The 14,643-nt window shown below is 43.8% G+C and overlaps 1 protein-coding gene across 2 annotated transcripts in view; it reads left to right on the top strand.

Moving 5' to 3' along the window:
• Window positions 1-14,643, top strand: part of LOC135902527 (zinc finger protein 143-like) — a 31,243-nt gene that overhangs the window by 5,617 nt on the left and 10,983 nt on the right. For both annotated transcript variants that reach the window (XM_065432647.1, XM_065432648.2), the window contains exons 4-10: window positions 737-893; window positions 3,113-3,240; window positions 3,637-3,687; window positions 6,121-6,231; window positions 8,990-9,191; window positions 12,149-12,328; window positions 13,799-13,999. In XM_065432647.1, coding sequence (XP_065288719.1) covers window positions 737-893; window positions 3,113-3,240; window positions 3,637-3,687; window positions 6,121-6,231; window positions 8,990-9,191; window positions 12,149-12,328; window positions 13,799-13,999 — 1,030 coding nt within the window. The remainder of the gene's footprint in view (window positions 1-736; window positions 894-3,112; window positions 3,241-3,636; window positions 3,688-6,120; window positions 6,232-8,989; window positions 9,192-12,148; window positions 12,329-13,798; window positions 14,000-14,643) is intronic.

Raw genomic sequence — 14,643 nt, 5'->3', positions numbered from 1 at the left:
AAGTATCGTGAACTGGCCCACCCATGCATGGCGCGGTGGTTTAAAACCTGGCCTGTACCCGCAAGGGCCTGGAAAATATGGACCCGTCCTGGCTCTCCATCCTGAAATGTGATACTCAGAGCGCAGGTTTGCTGGCCCTCGTTAGCATCACTGGTGGCCACTAGGCACACAGAGTTGATGCATTTTCTATCACATGAAAGAGAGAGCCTTCGTGATGCATCATGACTGCATTACAAGTCACTCTCCCATCCTAAACCCAAAGCTCTTAGGCCCGCATCAAAATTTTCTAAAATCAGCTCTTGGGCCATGCCAGGTCATGGCTTTTGAGAAAGCTCAAGCCTTGCAGTGTGCCCTTTTCTATTGTTTCCTTTAGCTACGTCTCTAAATGTTCTAATCAGCTCAATAATAGTCATGTCAGTCCTGGTGAATGTGCATGGTGAATGGTACTGTTTGCAACACCACAATCCACCTTGTTGAATTATTAGCCCTGAATTTTCTGTTTTATCACTGTGTTCTGTGTATAACAGGAAAGCAGTTTGAAAAATTACCGGTTTGAAAGCAACTGCCAGAGTTGTGTCAGATAAAGTTTCACATCAAAGCTGCCATTTTGATCCTGTTTCATGAATGAGGCCATATGTTAACGTTGCATGGGTGTCGTAGTTATTGGTTCCCTTTTTAAGCATAAGAATTACCTTTAAATTTGAAGTTCTTTAAATTTCTCTTGTACGTGCCATAGGAAGTTGACCCATGTGGCCTTGGAGTCAAACTGGAAGATGGCTCAACGGCATTTCTCCAAGGCTTAGATCCCAAGCTTCTAGGTGGAACCACACATGCCATTACCCTGGAGGATGGCTCCACAGCCTACATACAAGCTGGACCAAGGGGAGCCATAGGTTGGTTGGCCAATTACATCTTTGTCATTCTAAGGTGACACGGAAGGAACTTACAAACATTACTAGCTGCACATGACACAGATGATTGTTACGTGAAGGAAGAATAAACAACTGTTAACTTTTCATCATTAAACTTATCCTATCAGACCGTAAACCTTCATCGCAGTCTTACGTGCTCCTGTTAATGACAGAGTCCTCTTTAACCCTTTAAGTCCCAAATTAATTCTGGAACAACTACCAGAGTTTCCAGATTTTTTATGTTGTCATAATTTTTGCTGTCATTCTGATTCTGAAAATGTATGACTTGTTTGGTTTCTGGTTAAAATTAACACTTTTTTTTTTGTTAAATAAGAAGAATGTCTCTCTTGAGGGCAACTTTTCCTCAATGCCAACTGTAACTCATCCTTGGCAGGGGGAGCAGCACAACATCAGGCTGAATGAGCGTGACTGGTCATTGGCAATGTTGGTACAACCTCCCATGGCGAGTACAGCTTGGGATTGATTGGTGGTTAAAGGGCCCCTCACCTGTTTCGGATGTTGCTAATACACAAGCACGGCGGACGTAGATCACGCGGTGGCAATCATTTCTGCAAAGTGTCACGCGGCTGCACTGTGCAAAAACAGCTGAAATTCCAAACAAGCTCACGCACCCTGATCTTGTGGGATCCCCAATTCCAGCCAGAGAGTCAATGTCACACGGACAGATGCCTCTACATAAGACACAGTGTCAACTTCACCAATTATGGTATGTGTCCCCGGTAAACCACTCAATGCACAATGCACCCACTGGGAGTGTGCCTTGCAGAAGGAGGAGTAAGGAGAAGAAAAAAAGTGAGTCAGAGCTTGTGACATAAATGTGACCAATTCCTTGGCTCCTGTGCATGAGAAGGCAAGGAAGGAATGTTGCTTGTGGACCATAGTCGAGGCAGAAGAAGAGCGTGTCTACGTTGGTGGGTAAGCTTGCCTCCTGGCATCATGACAATACGGAATTTCAATTTCTTCCATCTCCTGTAGTTGTGAACACATTTGAAAAATTCTTCCTTCCAGTGAGATGCTGCCTTAACGGTGCCCTGCAACCTACGGTGTGTAACCAAGGGATGTATTTTGGGACGATCACTTTCGACAGTACTATCGCCTCAGCCATCAGGCGTACACTGATTGGCTGGTTGAGCAAAACTGGATGAGCTAATTGGCTAGTGTCACACTGTGTCTAGAGAAGGCGATAGTATAGCCGAAAGTGATCGTCCGAGAATAGGTCCCCAAAATTTCCAATGTGGCCTGGTGAGGGGCCCTTCAACAGTTTCAACATGTTAGGAGACTGCCTGTAGACTTTATGCAGTTTTTTTTAGCTACTGGAAATGCATACATATGCTATTGCTCTGAAAACTAAAGAACTGTAGTAAACCAACAACAGGGCTTTATTACAGCTTCTGGTGCAGTCTAGTTGCCTCTGCACTAGGGAAAATAAAAAAGGACTTGAACACTGCTACATGTGCAGTGCGGTGACACCAAAACCATGCAAGACAGTGTGTTCTCAATTGAATCTTCATCCTTGATAATACTGTAATGATGGCCTTCTGAACATAATGAACACCAAGGAAGACGAGCTGTAAAGGTCACTTACCGCTGTAGTGACTCAGTTGCTGTGGCATTGCACTGCCGAGCACAAGGTCACTGACTCTACTCTCCTGCAGCAGCTGAATTTCGATGGGGGAGGAATGCAAAAACACTAATTGAAATCTGGGGTTTGAAGGGATCTGGCCTAGTCGGAAGAGGCACGACAAATAAAAGGTACACTTTTTCTTAGTGATAAATTACAAGACATCAGGGCTCCCGTGTGGGAGCTGAAAATTTGTCTTGGTCGGTGTTCCCTTTTTTTTTCGTCAAAAACGCTCGTTTACCATTCGTTTTGGTTGCATGTTGAAGAACCCCAGATGGTCAGGTTTAATCCGGAGTCCTTCACTATGGCAATCCTCATAACACATAGTGCAGTTTTGGAAGGTTAAATTCCACAATTTAATTTTGCAAAGTTCACAAAAGGAGGTAAGGCTTAGAACTTGGTATTGAGCTCCTTAAGTGTATGCACCAAATGAGACGGAGAGTCAGTGGTGCATTGCTTTTTCTCATTCAAGATCCTGCCTTGCAACAAGCACTCTTTTTTTCTCATGGCCCTTATTGTGAATTGAGCCACAATTTTTGATTCCATCTTCTGCCTCTAGAGGGCCTCCAGGCGGTGACCTTAGAAGACGGCACAACTGCCTACATCTCCACGACGACAACTGCTGAGCAGTTGTTCGGCTCTGATGTGTCAGAGGCTACACTTGGCTTAGAAAGCATTGCTGCTCAGGTAGGTCCTCCTTTTACTCTTTTTCTTTATTTGCATTTCCACATTAAATATACATTTCACAATAAATATAAATATATGTCATTGGACTATTGCTGAACATATGCATGTAGCATTCTCATGTATTTATGTAACAGTAATGAGTTAACATACTGTCTATGTTATGTGCTTATGCAAGAAAAAAAGTTAATTTGAGGTGATGGTTACAGGCATTGCAGTCATTTACCTCTTCATTTAGTCAGAGTTGAGTAAAATATTCCACAAGCAATTTCAGCCAATATAATTGCACACATATGATGTGAAGCTATCTCTGCATTAGGTTTTAGGTTAGAATCTTATGATGACTCGACTTTTCCTCGAGGAAACTGGTTTCTCTTACAAGAGTGTCGGCTTTTGCAGGCTTCAGGTGATAACATTCAAGAAGAAGAGACTGGTGCTAGATCTACAAATGTGAGTTCAGTTCTTCCTAGCAAGCAGTACATTGGCTACAATAATGTGCCTTAGCTGAAATATTCCTGAAGTGTGAGTAGCATATCCTCTGCCCTCATTATAGAAGAGGCACACAAAGTCAAGTGTTTCCTAATTGTTTCTCAGCTTTTCTACAATGCAGTCTGCCAGTGAAATGGCAATACATTCAGCTTTTGTGTCACAAGGTGCATAGATAAGGTGTTAGCTGCAGAAGATGTTGATTTGTCTCGCATGGTAATCTCGTTTGCAGCTGTCAAGAGCTATAATATACTCACTTTACACTTTCTTTTAGAGCACAGCTCTTAGGCGCCCGTTCCTACATTGTGTGTTGGCGAGGCTCGGCGTACTTCGGCGTAACCGAGTGAACGAGTGCAGCAGTAGATCAAAGAGCGCGCGAGGAGGAAAGTGGAGGAGGAGCGGAGGAGAAATGGCCTGTGCATTTGCTGAGTTGTCGGTGGCCACGGCTTCCACAGCTGCATGGGCAGTTTCATCTGTGCTTCCGAGGGGGCGGGAAGGGGCGGGGGGGGGGGGGGGGCAGGGTGGCGTGAGGTAGGAAGGGCTATGCTCGTCCATAGCGTCAGCTGTTTAGGTCAGTCCGTGGTACCAGCGAGTGGGGCGGGAATCACTGATCTTTCAAGGGGCAATGGCAAGCGGCTACAAGTAAGGCTTGATGTGATGCTCCCTTGGGTGTTGTCGCCGCTTACACTGGTGGTACAATTTCCACACGACGAAGGGACGCTCTCGTGATTGGTGGAATGAAAGTGTGAGACGAAAAGTGTAGTGCTACGCAAGACAGGCTGTGCAGCGACGATGGCTGTGATTTGGCGCCAGAGTAGCACACATCATCTGTATGGAAACAAAGCGTGCTACTCACAGCATTCTCTTCGTAATATAAACCATGGGCCTATATACAGCAAAAGCTCGTTAATTAACAACTCATTAATTTGAAATTTCGCATAATTCAAAGTAGCCGCCGCGGTCCGTCCGGCAATGTATTGAAACCAATATGTAACACATCTCGCTAATTCACACTGAAATCCCCACCGTTGCCGATAATTCGAACTCCATGCCATCGCGGATGGGGAGTGCGCTAGTGCGCGTGAGTATGGTGGCAACGCTGGCGGGCCACGTGGCTTTGGTTTTTCCGTCTGCTGCCCTTTGTTTAGGCCTGACTGGAGAGAAACACATTTGCGCCTGGCCAGGCATGGCCAACGCCTCTGTTGCAGGTCGCTTCTCCTGTGAGGTTCCGTTTAAAGCTTAAGGGCAATAAAATTGTCGCCATGCGCCGTATGCTATATGTGTGATCGAAAGCGTGGGAGGGTGGGCCGGCATACGTGGCTCAGTCTCATGTGCGCGAGCGAGGAAGGCGGGGCAGATGTTCACCCTGTCCTGTCGCACGTGAGGCACGGGGGTGAGGCGGAAGGAGGGAGCAAGGGGGGCGGGACATTCTTCTTCGGCAGCAGCTGCTTACGGCACGACCATGCAGGGGCTGTATCTTTGACGCGGCCAAAGTGCACGCCCGCATGGGCCTCATCTTCAAAGTGATCTGCCATATTTGCAGAGTGCGCGTAGTGCTGGTAGCTTCGTATGCAATGTGCTTTCCACGTTTCGTTCGCGTTGAAGCAAGAGCTATACGAAGGTCAATCCTCTCGCTGTTACTGCCGCGATTCCTCACTCCAGCGTTTTTCAGTGAGTTTCCACAGTCATCGAGCAAGATGTGTTCATGTTTACCTTTGCATCCATAACACTGTAGTTGTTAATTTAGTTAGTAATAGAATGTTTCCAAGTTTATATGGCCGACAAAACTACTATCCTTACTTTGTATAGCTATCTACTAATTTCCTATCACAATCGATGCTTCGCTTTTCGGGTGAAACTGCGGGAAAAAAAATTTTCTGCACAACGAACGCGCAGATGGAGCAAGAGCCACATCGACGTCGGCACATTGGACTACGTTGACCGCGTCTGGTTACGTTGGCTGCGCCAGTGCTATGAAGTAGACATTGTTGGTCACGCCACCATGACGTAGCGTATGTGCACACGTGCCACACCACATCGAACTGTATACACGCCTTGACCAAGCAATCTTTTTCTCTGACTCTCATTAGTTCGAATTTTTGTAGCATCCCTGGGGAAATTCGAATTAATGAGCTTTTACTGTAATCATAATACAAAATATTGACACACGAAATGAAAACACGTGTAGAGCTGCATGCAAATTTCGCATTAGAGAGTATCGTAATTGTTGGTGAATTTTGTTTTTGTTTTGTTTTTGTTTTTTTTCAATCGGCATCATTTCATTGATTATTAAATGTGCAGTGTCTAAAAGCGTACTTAACAATAAAAAAAATTCTATCGTGGTGCATCTTTTAATCACGTATTATACATGTCTGCATTCTCTTTTCTCCTTCGCAGATTGTTCATATTTCAAATGGGGGCTCCAGCAGTGGGACGCCAGGTGAAAAAGCATTTATGTGTGCTTTTGAAGGCTGCGGCAAAATGTACACTACACCCCATCACCTCAAGGTATGCATTTAGCTGTATACATTTAGCTGTGTTTCTTAAGGAGACTCTGAAACAACGATGGCTGTGTTAAAATTCAGTGAATCACTAATGAAGTACCTCATGAATTAATAGAAAGGTGAAGCTCAAGTACTTTGCTTAAAACCATGAAATTTTTTAATCAGTATTCTACATTGTACCTATTAATAAAGGGAGCAATTGAAGAAAAATTCGTCCTGGTCCGGAACTCGAACCGGGCACCACTGCCTTTCCGGGGCAGCTGCTCTACCATCTGAGCTAATTAGGAGGTTAGCAAGCGTCAAACTCTTGCCTTTGCTTCGAGTTGTTCATAAGTTTGGCGTCACCCTGCCATCTGCTAACCGCCTGGTTAGCTCAGATGGTAGAGTGACTGCCCTGGAAAGGTGGTGGTCCCAGGTTCGAGTCCCAGGCCAGGACAAATTTTTCTACAACTGCGGCTCCCCCCCCCCAAGGAACTCGTATGGGTTTTCTATGTAGGAATTGCTACGATTGGGTGAATGTCTCATTTTCCCTTTATTAATTACTTCTCTTCACCTTGCTGTTTTCCCCGGAACTATTACATCAAACTCTTGCCTTCGCTTCGAGTTGTTGATAAGTTTGATTTCGCCCTGCCATCTGCTAGCTGCCTGTTTAGCTCAGATGGTAGAGTGGCTGCCCTGGAAAGGCGGTGGTCTCAGGTTTGAGTTGCGGACGAGGACAAATTTTTCTACTACTGCGATGCTTTTCTTTCGAGGAACATGTATGGATTTCTTTTGTAGCAATTGCTACGATTGGATGGATGTCTCATTCTTCTCTTTATTAATTACTTCTCTCCACCTTGTGGGTTTCTGTAAAACTAGTACATCATTTGCCTATTCATGAGTCATGGCAATGCAAGCGTTGCTTGTGTTGTAATACTATGATGATCATGGCTGTGGACTTCTTAAGGCATTATGGCAAGCTTCTCATGGCAAAATGAGCACAGCGTGGAAGGCAGGAACACAGAAAGAAATACAGTCAAACCTGGATATATTGAACCCACATATAACAAACTATTGTGTATAACGAACAGCAGTAAAATCAGCTTGAAAATTTTTGTATAGAATTTTTATTTTATATATCGAATTACCTATATATTGTGATTTTTCGTGATCTCCTTTAGATTCAATATATCCAGGTTCGACTGTACGCACATGAACCTTTTTCTTTTGTGCCCATGAACCAGTGATGGTCCTTAATTGGATATCGGAGATTGGATCGGATGCCAGACCAAGACCTCCTGGGTCTACCACAGCATCTATCAGAAACGTATATATGGTCTCTTTATCACCGATAAACATTGTTATAATTCAGCAGCGTGGGAAAGATTGAGGAAGCAGTAAAAATGGCCACAGCATGAAATCACCGAGAAGAAAACTTGGCGTAGGACAAGGCAAGGTGTATGCAGTGAAAGGTAAACAGGATAATTTCATTGGCAATTTTGATGATATAGTGGAAGCACCAGAAGCATTCTATACTGGCCTTTTGTGCAGTAGTCAGAGCAGCCATGCTACCTTCATTGGAAGGGATGATGTACAGGATGCAAAGGCTCCTTATATAACTAGAGATGAAGTTAGGAGGGCGTTGGAAGACATGTCCTGAGAAAAAGCGGCAGGAGAAGATTGATTAACAGTCGATTGAATCAAAGATGGAGGAGATGTGCTTGAAATGTTTGGGGCCCTTTATAAGCAATGCCTCACGGCTTCAAGTGTACCATAGAGCCGGAAGAATGCCAATATTGTAGTCATCCATAAGAAGGGAGACATGAAAAGTGAATTATAGGTCCATTAGCTTGCTCTCTATATTGTATAAAATATTCACCAAGATAATTTTCAGTAGAATGAGAGCCACATTTGACTTCAATTGGCCAATAAAACAGGTTGGCTTCAGGAAGGGATATTCTACAATAGATAAATTGATGTCATCAATCAGGTATTTGAGAAATCTACTGAGTGCAATCAGCGTCTCTATATGGACATTAGCAGTGTGTTCAAAGGGGCTGGTTGGTTCATCACAGGAATAAAGCAGAAACAGTGCGACGCAGGACGAGCGAGTAAAGAGCATAGTAAACAGTGCGCCCAGGAAATCTTCCAGGCCTTTTGCATATTCACAAGTGGTGACCCACGCGTCAGTTCTGTTTAGCTCACGCTATCAACAAAATAACTGAATTATCTTCATGGCTAACGCTTACCCATATTCTTTTTCTTTCTTTTATGTCACCTTCAATGATGTCTTTATATGCTGCTTCTGCAAATAAAGCATTTGGTTGCTAGTCAGCACTCTGTCCTCTGCTGTTTACTCGCTTGTCCTCTGTCGTGCTGTTTCCGTTTTACTCCGTGTGGCTTTTATATATTATGAAAAGGCATTTGGTTCATTAGAGATACCTGCAGTCATGGAGGCATTGCGTAATCAAGGAGTGCGAAAGGCATGAGTGAGTACTTTGGGAAATGTCTACAAAGACTCTGCAGTTCCCTTGGGTCTCCACAAGAAAAGCAGAAAGTTATCTGTCAAAAACAGGTTCAGGCAAGGAGGCACAACCTCCAATGCTATTCGCTGCTTGCTTTTTGCTGCACTCGTGCTGTGCTCATCTTACCATGAATTACCCTTATCAGGTTTCTCATAGATATTAAATGGAGTGGTCTGTATGCAATCCAGCCCAGATTATCTTGTGATTGTTGGGCTGTGTGGGCTTTGCTGCCATATCCTGTTGTCCCTGGTTGAACAGGTGCATGGACGCATACACTCGGGTGATCGACCCTTCAAGTGCCTGGTGGTCGGCTGCAACAAGAGCTTCGTTACTGGCTATGGCCTCAAGAGCCACACGCGCGTCCACACAGGCGAGACGCCTTACCGGTGCACACATGACGGCTGCACCAAGACTTTCAAGACTTCAGGAGACCTGCAAAAGCATGTTCGAACACATACAGGTGTGTCTGTGTGGTTGTCTTGCAACGTACGCTGTCTCTGTAACCTATGGATAATAATTAACCAGCCCTAAGTTCAGACATGGCATAAGATTAGTGCTGGACTATGACTGATCTTTAAATGTTGCGAAACCTCTTCTGTGCCGCTCATGGACGCACTGCACCATTGGACAGGAAAGAAAGGAACTATATTTTAATTTCCTAATCAATCTGCATTTTTCTCAGTTTGTGGTCATTTTTGAACGCGAACGCGCTTTCAAGTTTTGCGATCGTCGAAGTAGAAAGCAAAAATAGCTGCCTCCGGAAGCACCACACACACTTTGAAAGATTGCAAATCTCTTTATTCTGCTGCTCTGTGGCTGATTTTATCAATAGATTTGGCAGCAGTGAGTCGGCATGTTGCCTTTTCGTCAATCTTTTACTCTGAGAGCGATGACGAGACAAACCAGCCTGGAAAATCGGTGGCCGCAGCCCAGCTAGTTTCGCTTTTTGCTTTGGTCCGTTGTCGTTTGCAGTGCTTGATAGAACTTATAAAAACTACAAGAAATGCTATGACAGGAAATTTGAGCAGAAAACAAGTGTTTACTGCAAAACATGCAACATTCCACTATGTTCTACATCGAGGAACTGCTTTGCTGCATGGCACGCCCAACTGTAGCACTTGCAGTTAAATTTTTGTAGTGGTAGACCTGTATACCTGTTATGAGACAACAGTACATCTTGTATATCTCGTAATTCTTGTTACACTTTCTTTTTTTAGTAGATACAAGCATGTCCTTACAACCTTTGTTCAATTTCATCCCACAATCTTGATTATGGCAATTATATCTTTTTTACGACATAGACCTCGTTAATAAAACTTATGCATGAAAGGTCCAGCAGTTCCTTCAGAAAAAGAAACCTGGTGTAACCTACAAAAACACCTATTTTCCTCACAGTAGGGAGAGAGTTAACGCCTAATCCCATGTTGTACTCGTCATAGCAGGTTGCGCCAATATCGCGAATGACAAGTGACACTCGTTCAGACCAATGTTGTGCAGCTTCCATCGCCAAAGACGAGTAATGGTTGATAATTGGCTTTAATTTCAATTTTTAACATTAAAGGGCAGTAGAAGTCCAGAAAAAAAAAAACACATTTAGCACACTTACTATGTGTTTAGCCCAGCAACGGATATTTAAAATGGTGGCACACATGAGGAATGCATGTGTCAGCGATGTCTCTAGAAAAAGAGCAGCTGCTTGTAGTAGTTCTGACAGCAGCATTGCTGAAGACCTCGAATTTGTCTCAGAGAGCGACCCCAACTTTGTTTACGAGTATCAGACAGCATTAGGTGATGACGAGGACACAGTGTGTAGTGCACATGAGTCCCAGTGCGGGCTAATTTTCATGTTGATTCAAACCAGAAACCAATCAAGTAATGTATTTTCAGAATCAGAATGAAAAAAAAAAAATTGGACGACATAAGAAGATTTGGCAAATTTGGCAAGTCTTTTTCGGAATCAATTTGGATGTTAAAAGTGTTAAAAAGCAATTGCAAAAGTAGTATTGCTGATAAAGCTTTCCCTCAGGCTGAATTCTGGGGACATACCGTATAGAATAGTGTAGACTAATATATAGAATAGCGTAAGGGCAGTACCCCCTGCTTGGCAGCCCCAATTCCCAACGGAGAAGCAATCGCTTTCGGTGCCGAGATGCCATTTGCACATCGGCGAATTTTTGTGCGCTGCGCACTTCCCCGTGCCGCTACTAGAAAGCGAGAGCTGCGCATTGACCTTTGATGCAGTGGCACATCTGGGGTGTGCACAAGTCACTGGCTGCGCTGTCACCATTTTGACCAGGTCCCGTGTGAGAGCTGTTCCGTGTCCAAATTCTGAAAAAGAAAGTGTGAACCTTACACGTCTACTATACAGTATTTTTTTATGATTCCTTTCATTTACCACTATGGCTCTTCATTAATTGGCTCACATGAACCCACGCCTCTGCTATCAGGACTAATAGTGAGAAAAAGGATTGTTGCAAAATACTCCGTGTTTGTTACTGAGGTAATAAGCTCTGCTTTAGATGTAAGAGCTCATAATTTATCCTGTGTTCATGTTCACCCTCCCGTAAATCAGTTGGCTCATTTTCAAAAGTGGCGCAGTCTGTAACTACAATCGAACCCAAATATAGTGGAGCCATATCAAGCAAATTATACTCTATATCGAACGTCTGAAACCTACTGAGTGATACTCGTGTAAAACACTAGTTCCCTCATAATGAACCAGACATTTGAAATATCAAACTCTGGGTGTCCAAGGACATCTTCACTCTTGAATGTGAAGATCTGGCTTGCCTGATGCTTCAGAAAGCACAGTGAATGTCCTGCACTGGTGCTGCTCCAACAGTGAAGTGGGCTGGAACAGGTCTACACTATCTTATGCATTGAGAACAGCATTCTTACCCCCGTATGCAGAGATGCAACTTAAGTCGAAGCACATGCTTGACTTGATCCGAGTGACGCCTATCGGGAACGCGCCGAAGGAAACGCAGTGAGCGTCTCTGGGCACGTTAACGCCAGGCGTCATCTAAATCAAGTCAAGCATGTGCTTCGACTTAAGTTGAATCTCTGCATACGGGGGTTAGTGATGCTGAGAAACAGGTGAATGCACAGCCTAGCATTATTGCTTACTACGTGTTGTTTAAGTTCTAAGAAGATAGGTTCCTTCCTTGCTCCTTTACTTTACTGGAGATTCTGTATGTAACGAATGCATCACAAAATTCGTTTATGTTTGTTATAGACATGTTTGGTTATATCAATATACCTGATAAATTGGGCAGCTTATAGGTAATAAGCATAGTCGTTATAACCCAGTTAGACTAAGCGAATGCAGTCACAGTTTTTTTTTAGTTTGTTTGGCATTGTTGAGCTGCAGACATTCATTGCATATCTTGAACGGTGCGGCATTGTTTACCTGTACAGGGGAACGGCCTTTCAAGTGCCCTTTTGAGGATTGCAATCGTGCCTTCACCACCTCAAATATCCGAAAGGTGCACATGCGCACACACACTGGCGAGCGACCTTACGTCTGCAAAGAGGAGAACTGCGGCCGTTCCTTTGCCAGTGCCACAAACTACAAGAATCACATACGCATTCACACAGGTTTGTATGGTGGGAGGGCTGCCCTGTTCCTGGGTCTTTATTCTTGTTCACCTGTAGCAGGCTCAAAGTGATTTAGAGTGATTTAGAAATTTTGCAATAAAATCAGCCCCCCCAGCTTGGTGAGCAGGCCCAGTGGTATCACATGTGGTCGCCACATGTACTGTGTGTTTCAGTGTTGGCCTTCTCTAATTAGTCAAAATAGGGGATTTGAGAAAAAAGGATCAGTTTTGCTGAACGAGTTTCACAGCAGTAGTGAACATAACCATAGGCTTTGGGGGACAAGGTGTAATGGCATAGTTGAAATCGTAAAGTACTTGAAGCATAAGCTTTTGCTAGAAAGTCTATACCTTGCACGAATTCTCAGATTCTAAGAGAATTCTTGCCTCCTTGGAGCAGTCTCAACATTTGATTTCCTATTACTCAATCAGACACTTTCAGGGCTACTACCAATCCATACCTGCCAAGTCTCCAGAATTTGTCGGAAAGTTTACGAATTTGGGCTCGTTCTACGATTTTATGAATGTTGCATCAATTTTTACGAGAAATGTGCTTTGTTCACAAAAATGTTAGGTGTGGAAGGATAGGGCGACCTAGATTGAAGAAAAAGATGCATACAAGAAAGAAGTTGCGGTAGTACCTGTGCCACCTTTTTTGTGGCGATGCAAGGCACTAAATAGAGGGCTACTGCTTCAGGCATGTTTATTGGGACATCTTCCTGAAGCAGGCTAAATGGGCAAACGCAAAGGCACTGAAAAAGTCACAGTGATCTAAGAACACTGCATTGCCTCTAAGTTTCTGCTTTTCCTAGCTTGCTGGTTCTTATGTTGTGCGTCTATATGTAAATAATCATAAATAAAGCTCAGTTTATGAAATTCAATGTTCATGAGTTCGCAGCTATGTAAATGTTCGTTAACAACTATCAGTGGGGATGAGAGTGGGGCATTACAACACAGGCAATTTCATTTTACAGTTGCTTAGGGACTGAGAGAACAGTTTTTTTGTCATAGTTTAATTTCTGCATTGCACCTTCTTAAGCTCTGGCGTGGCATTGAGACAGATAATCATAGCAGCATCTCATTTCAGATGTCATGCTGTTTTGATGCCACACCCGCCTAAGTTACTGAGAAAATAGAGCAGCATACCAGCATGAGTGCATAGATGTCGCTCTTTTTTTTTTATTTATGTAGGAATTACTATTACTTCCTTTATCATAGATGATGGCTGTTAATGACTTATACTCAGAGCTGCTAATTGTGTAGATTTTCAAAGTCACACTGAGTCACACATAAACCTGACTGTTGCAAGGGCTTTCATCAAAGGGGCATCATTGCACATGCAAGTGCCAGAAAATATACTGTTCTCACTAGCTGCACTGATCTAATTGATATGTGTGTCTCTGGTTCACGCTGTGCGAGCCTCAGGTCTTCGACAATTCCAATTTTTGTCGTTTGCTTCTTGCTGCGTGTGCAGGCGAGAAGCCATACGTGTGCTTGGTGGCATCCTGCGGTAAGCGCTTCACCGAATACTCGTCCCTGTACAAGCACCACGTGGTGCACACGCACAGCAAGCCGTACATGTGCAATCTGTGCGGCAAGAACTACCGGCAGACCTCCACTCTGGCCATGCACAAGCGGACAGCCCACGGCTTGCTCATGGACGACCCTCGCCTTGGTATGACTCAGCACTTCTATGAGTACTTGTCAGCTTTTGCTACCTCGTTGTCACCCTTCTGGGGCCTTCAGCACCACGTGCATGTGTGCAAGTGTTTTTTTAGTACTCTTACCATTGATGTGTCATGCGTTTTACTTCAAGTAGCATTAGTGCTGTACGCATGTGTGTGGGTGTTTCCTCAACTCTATGAGCTAAGGTATTGTGCATGATATTGCAGATGGCGTTAGGCATTCTACTACATTAAAATCTTGTTAATTTGGATTTCACAGGGCCAGAATAAATGTGCCAATTAACTTTGAATTATCAAACTGCATTAACGTGCCTTTATGTACTATATATAAATCCGCTAGTCTCATTTTTATTTTACACAAAATCAGCGTCGAAGCCGTGATTCTCATCTTCTCTTGACTGATAAGTGCCACAGCGGCGAGGGCCTTTGAACTTCCTTCACAGTATCTCATCAGCATGAGATGCGCATTTTTATTCAAGTACATGTGATTTCCACTACTGCACATACGTCCCGATTATTTTTTCTGTCTGTAAGCTGTCTAGGAATTAATCGTTTGTCGCAATTTAGCCAATCAGTTTGAATTCAGTTTGACGCCAGTACGAGGGATGCATTAAAACTGCTTTTCATCCTTAGT

This window comes from Dermacentor albipictus, chromosome 3 (genome assembly GCF_038994185.2).
Source record: "Dermacentor albipictus isolate Rhodes 1998 colony chromosome 3, USDA_Dalb.pri_finalv2, whole genome shotgun sequence".
Classification (NCBI taxonomy): domain Eukaryota; kingdom Metazoa; phylum Arthropoda; class Arachnida; order Ixodida; family Ixodidae; genus Dermacentor; species Dermacentor albipictus.
This window is presented reverse-complemented; position numbering and strand designations above follow the sequence as displayed.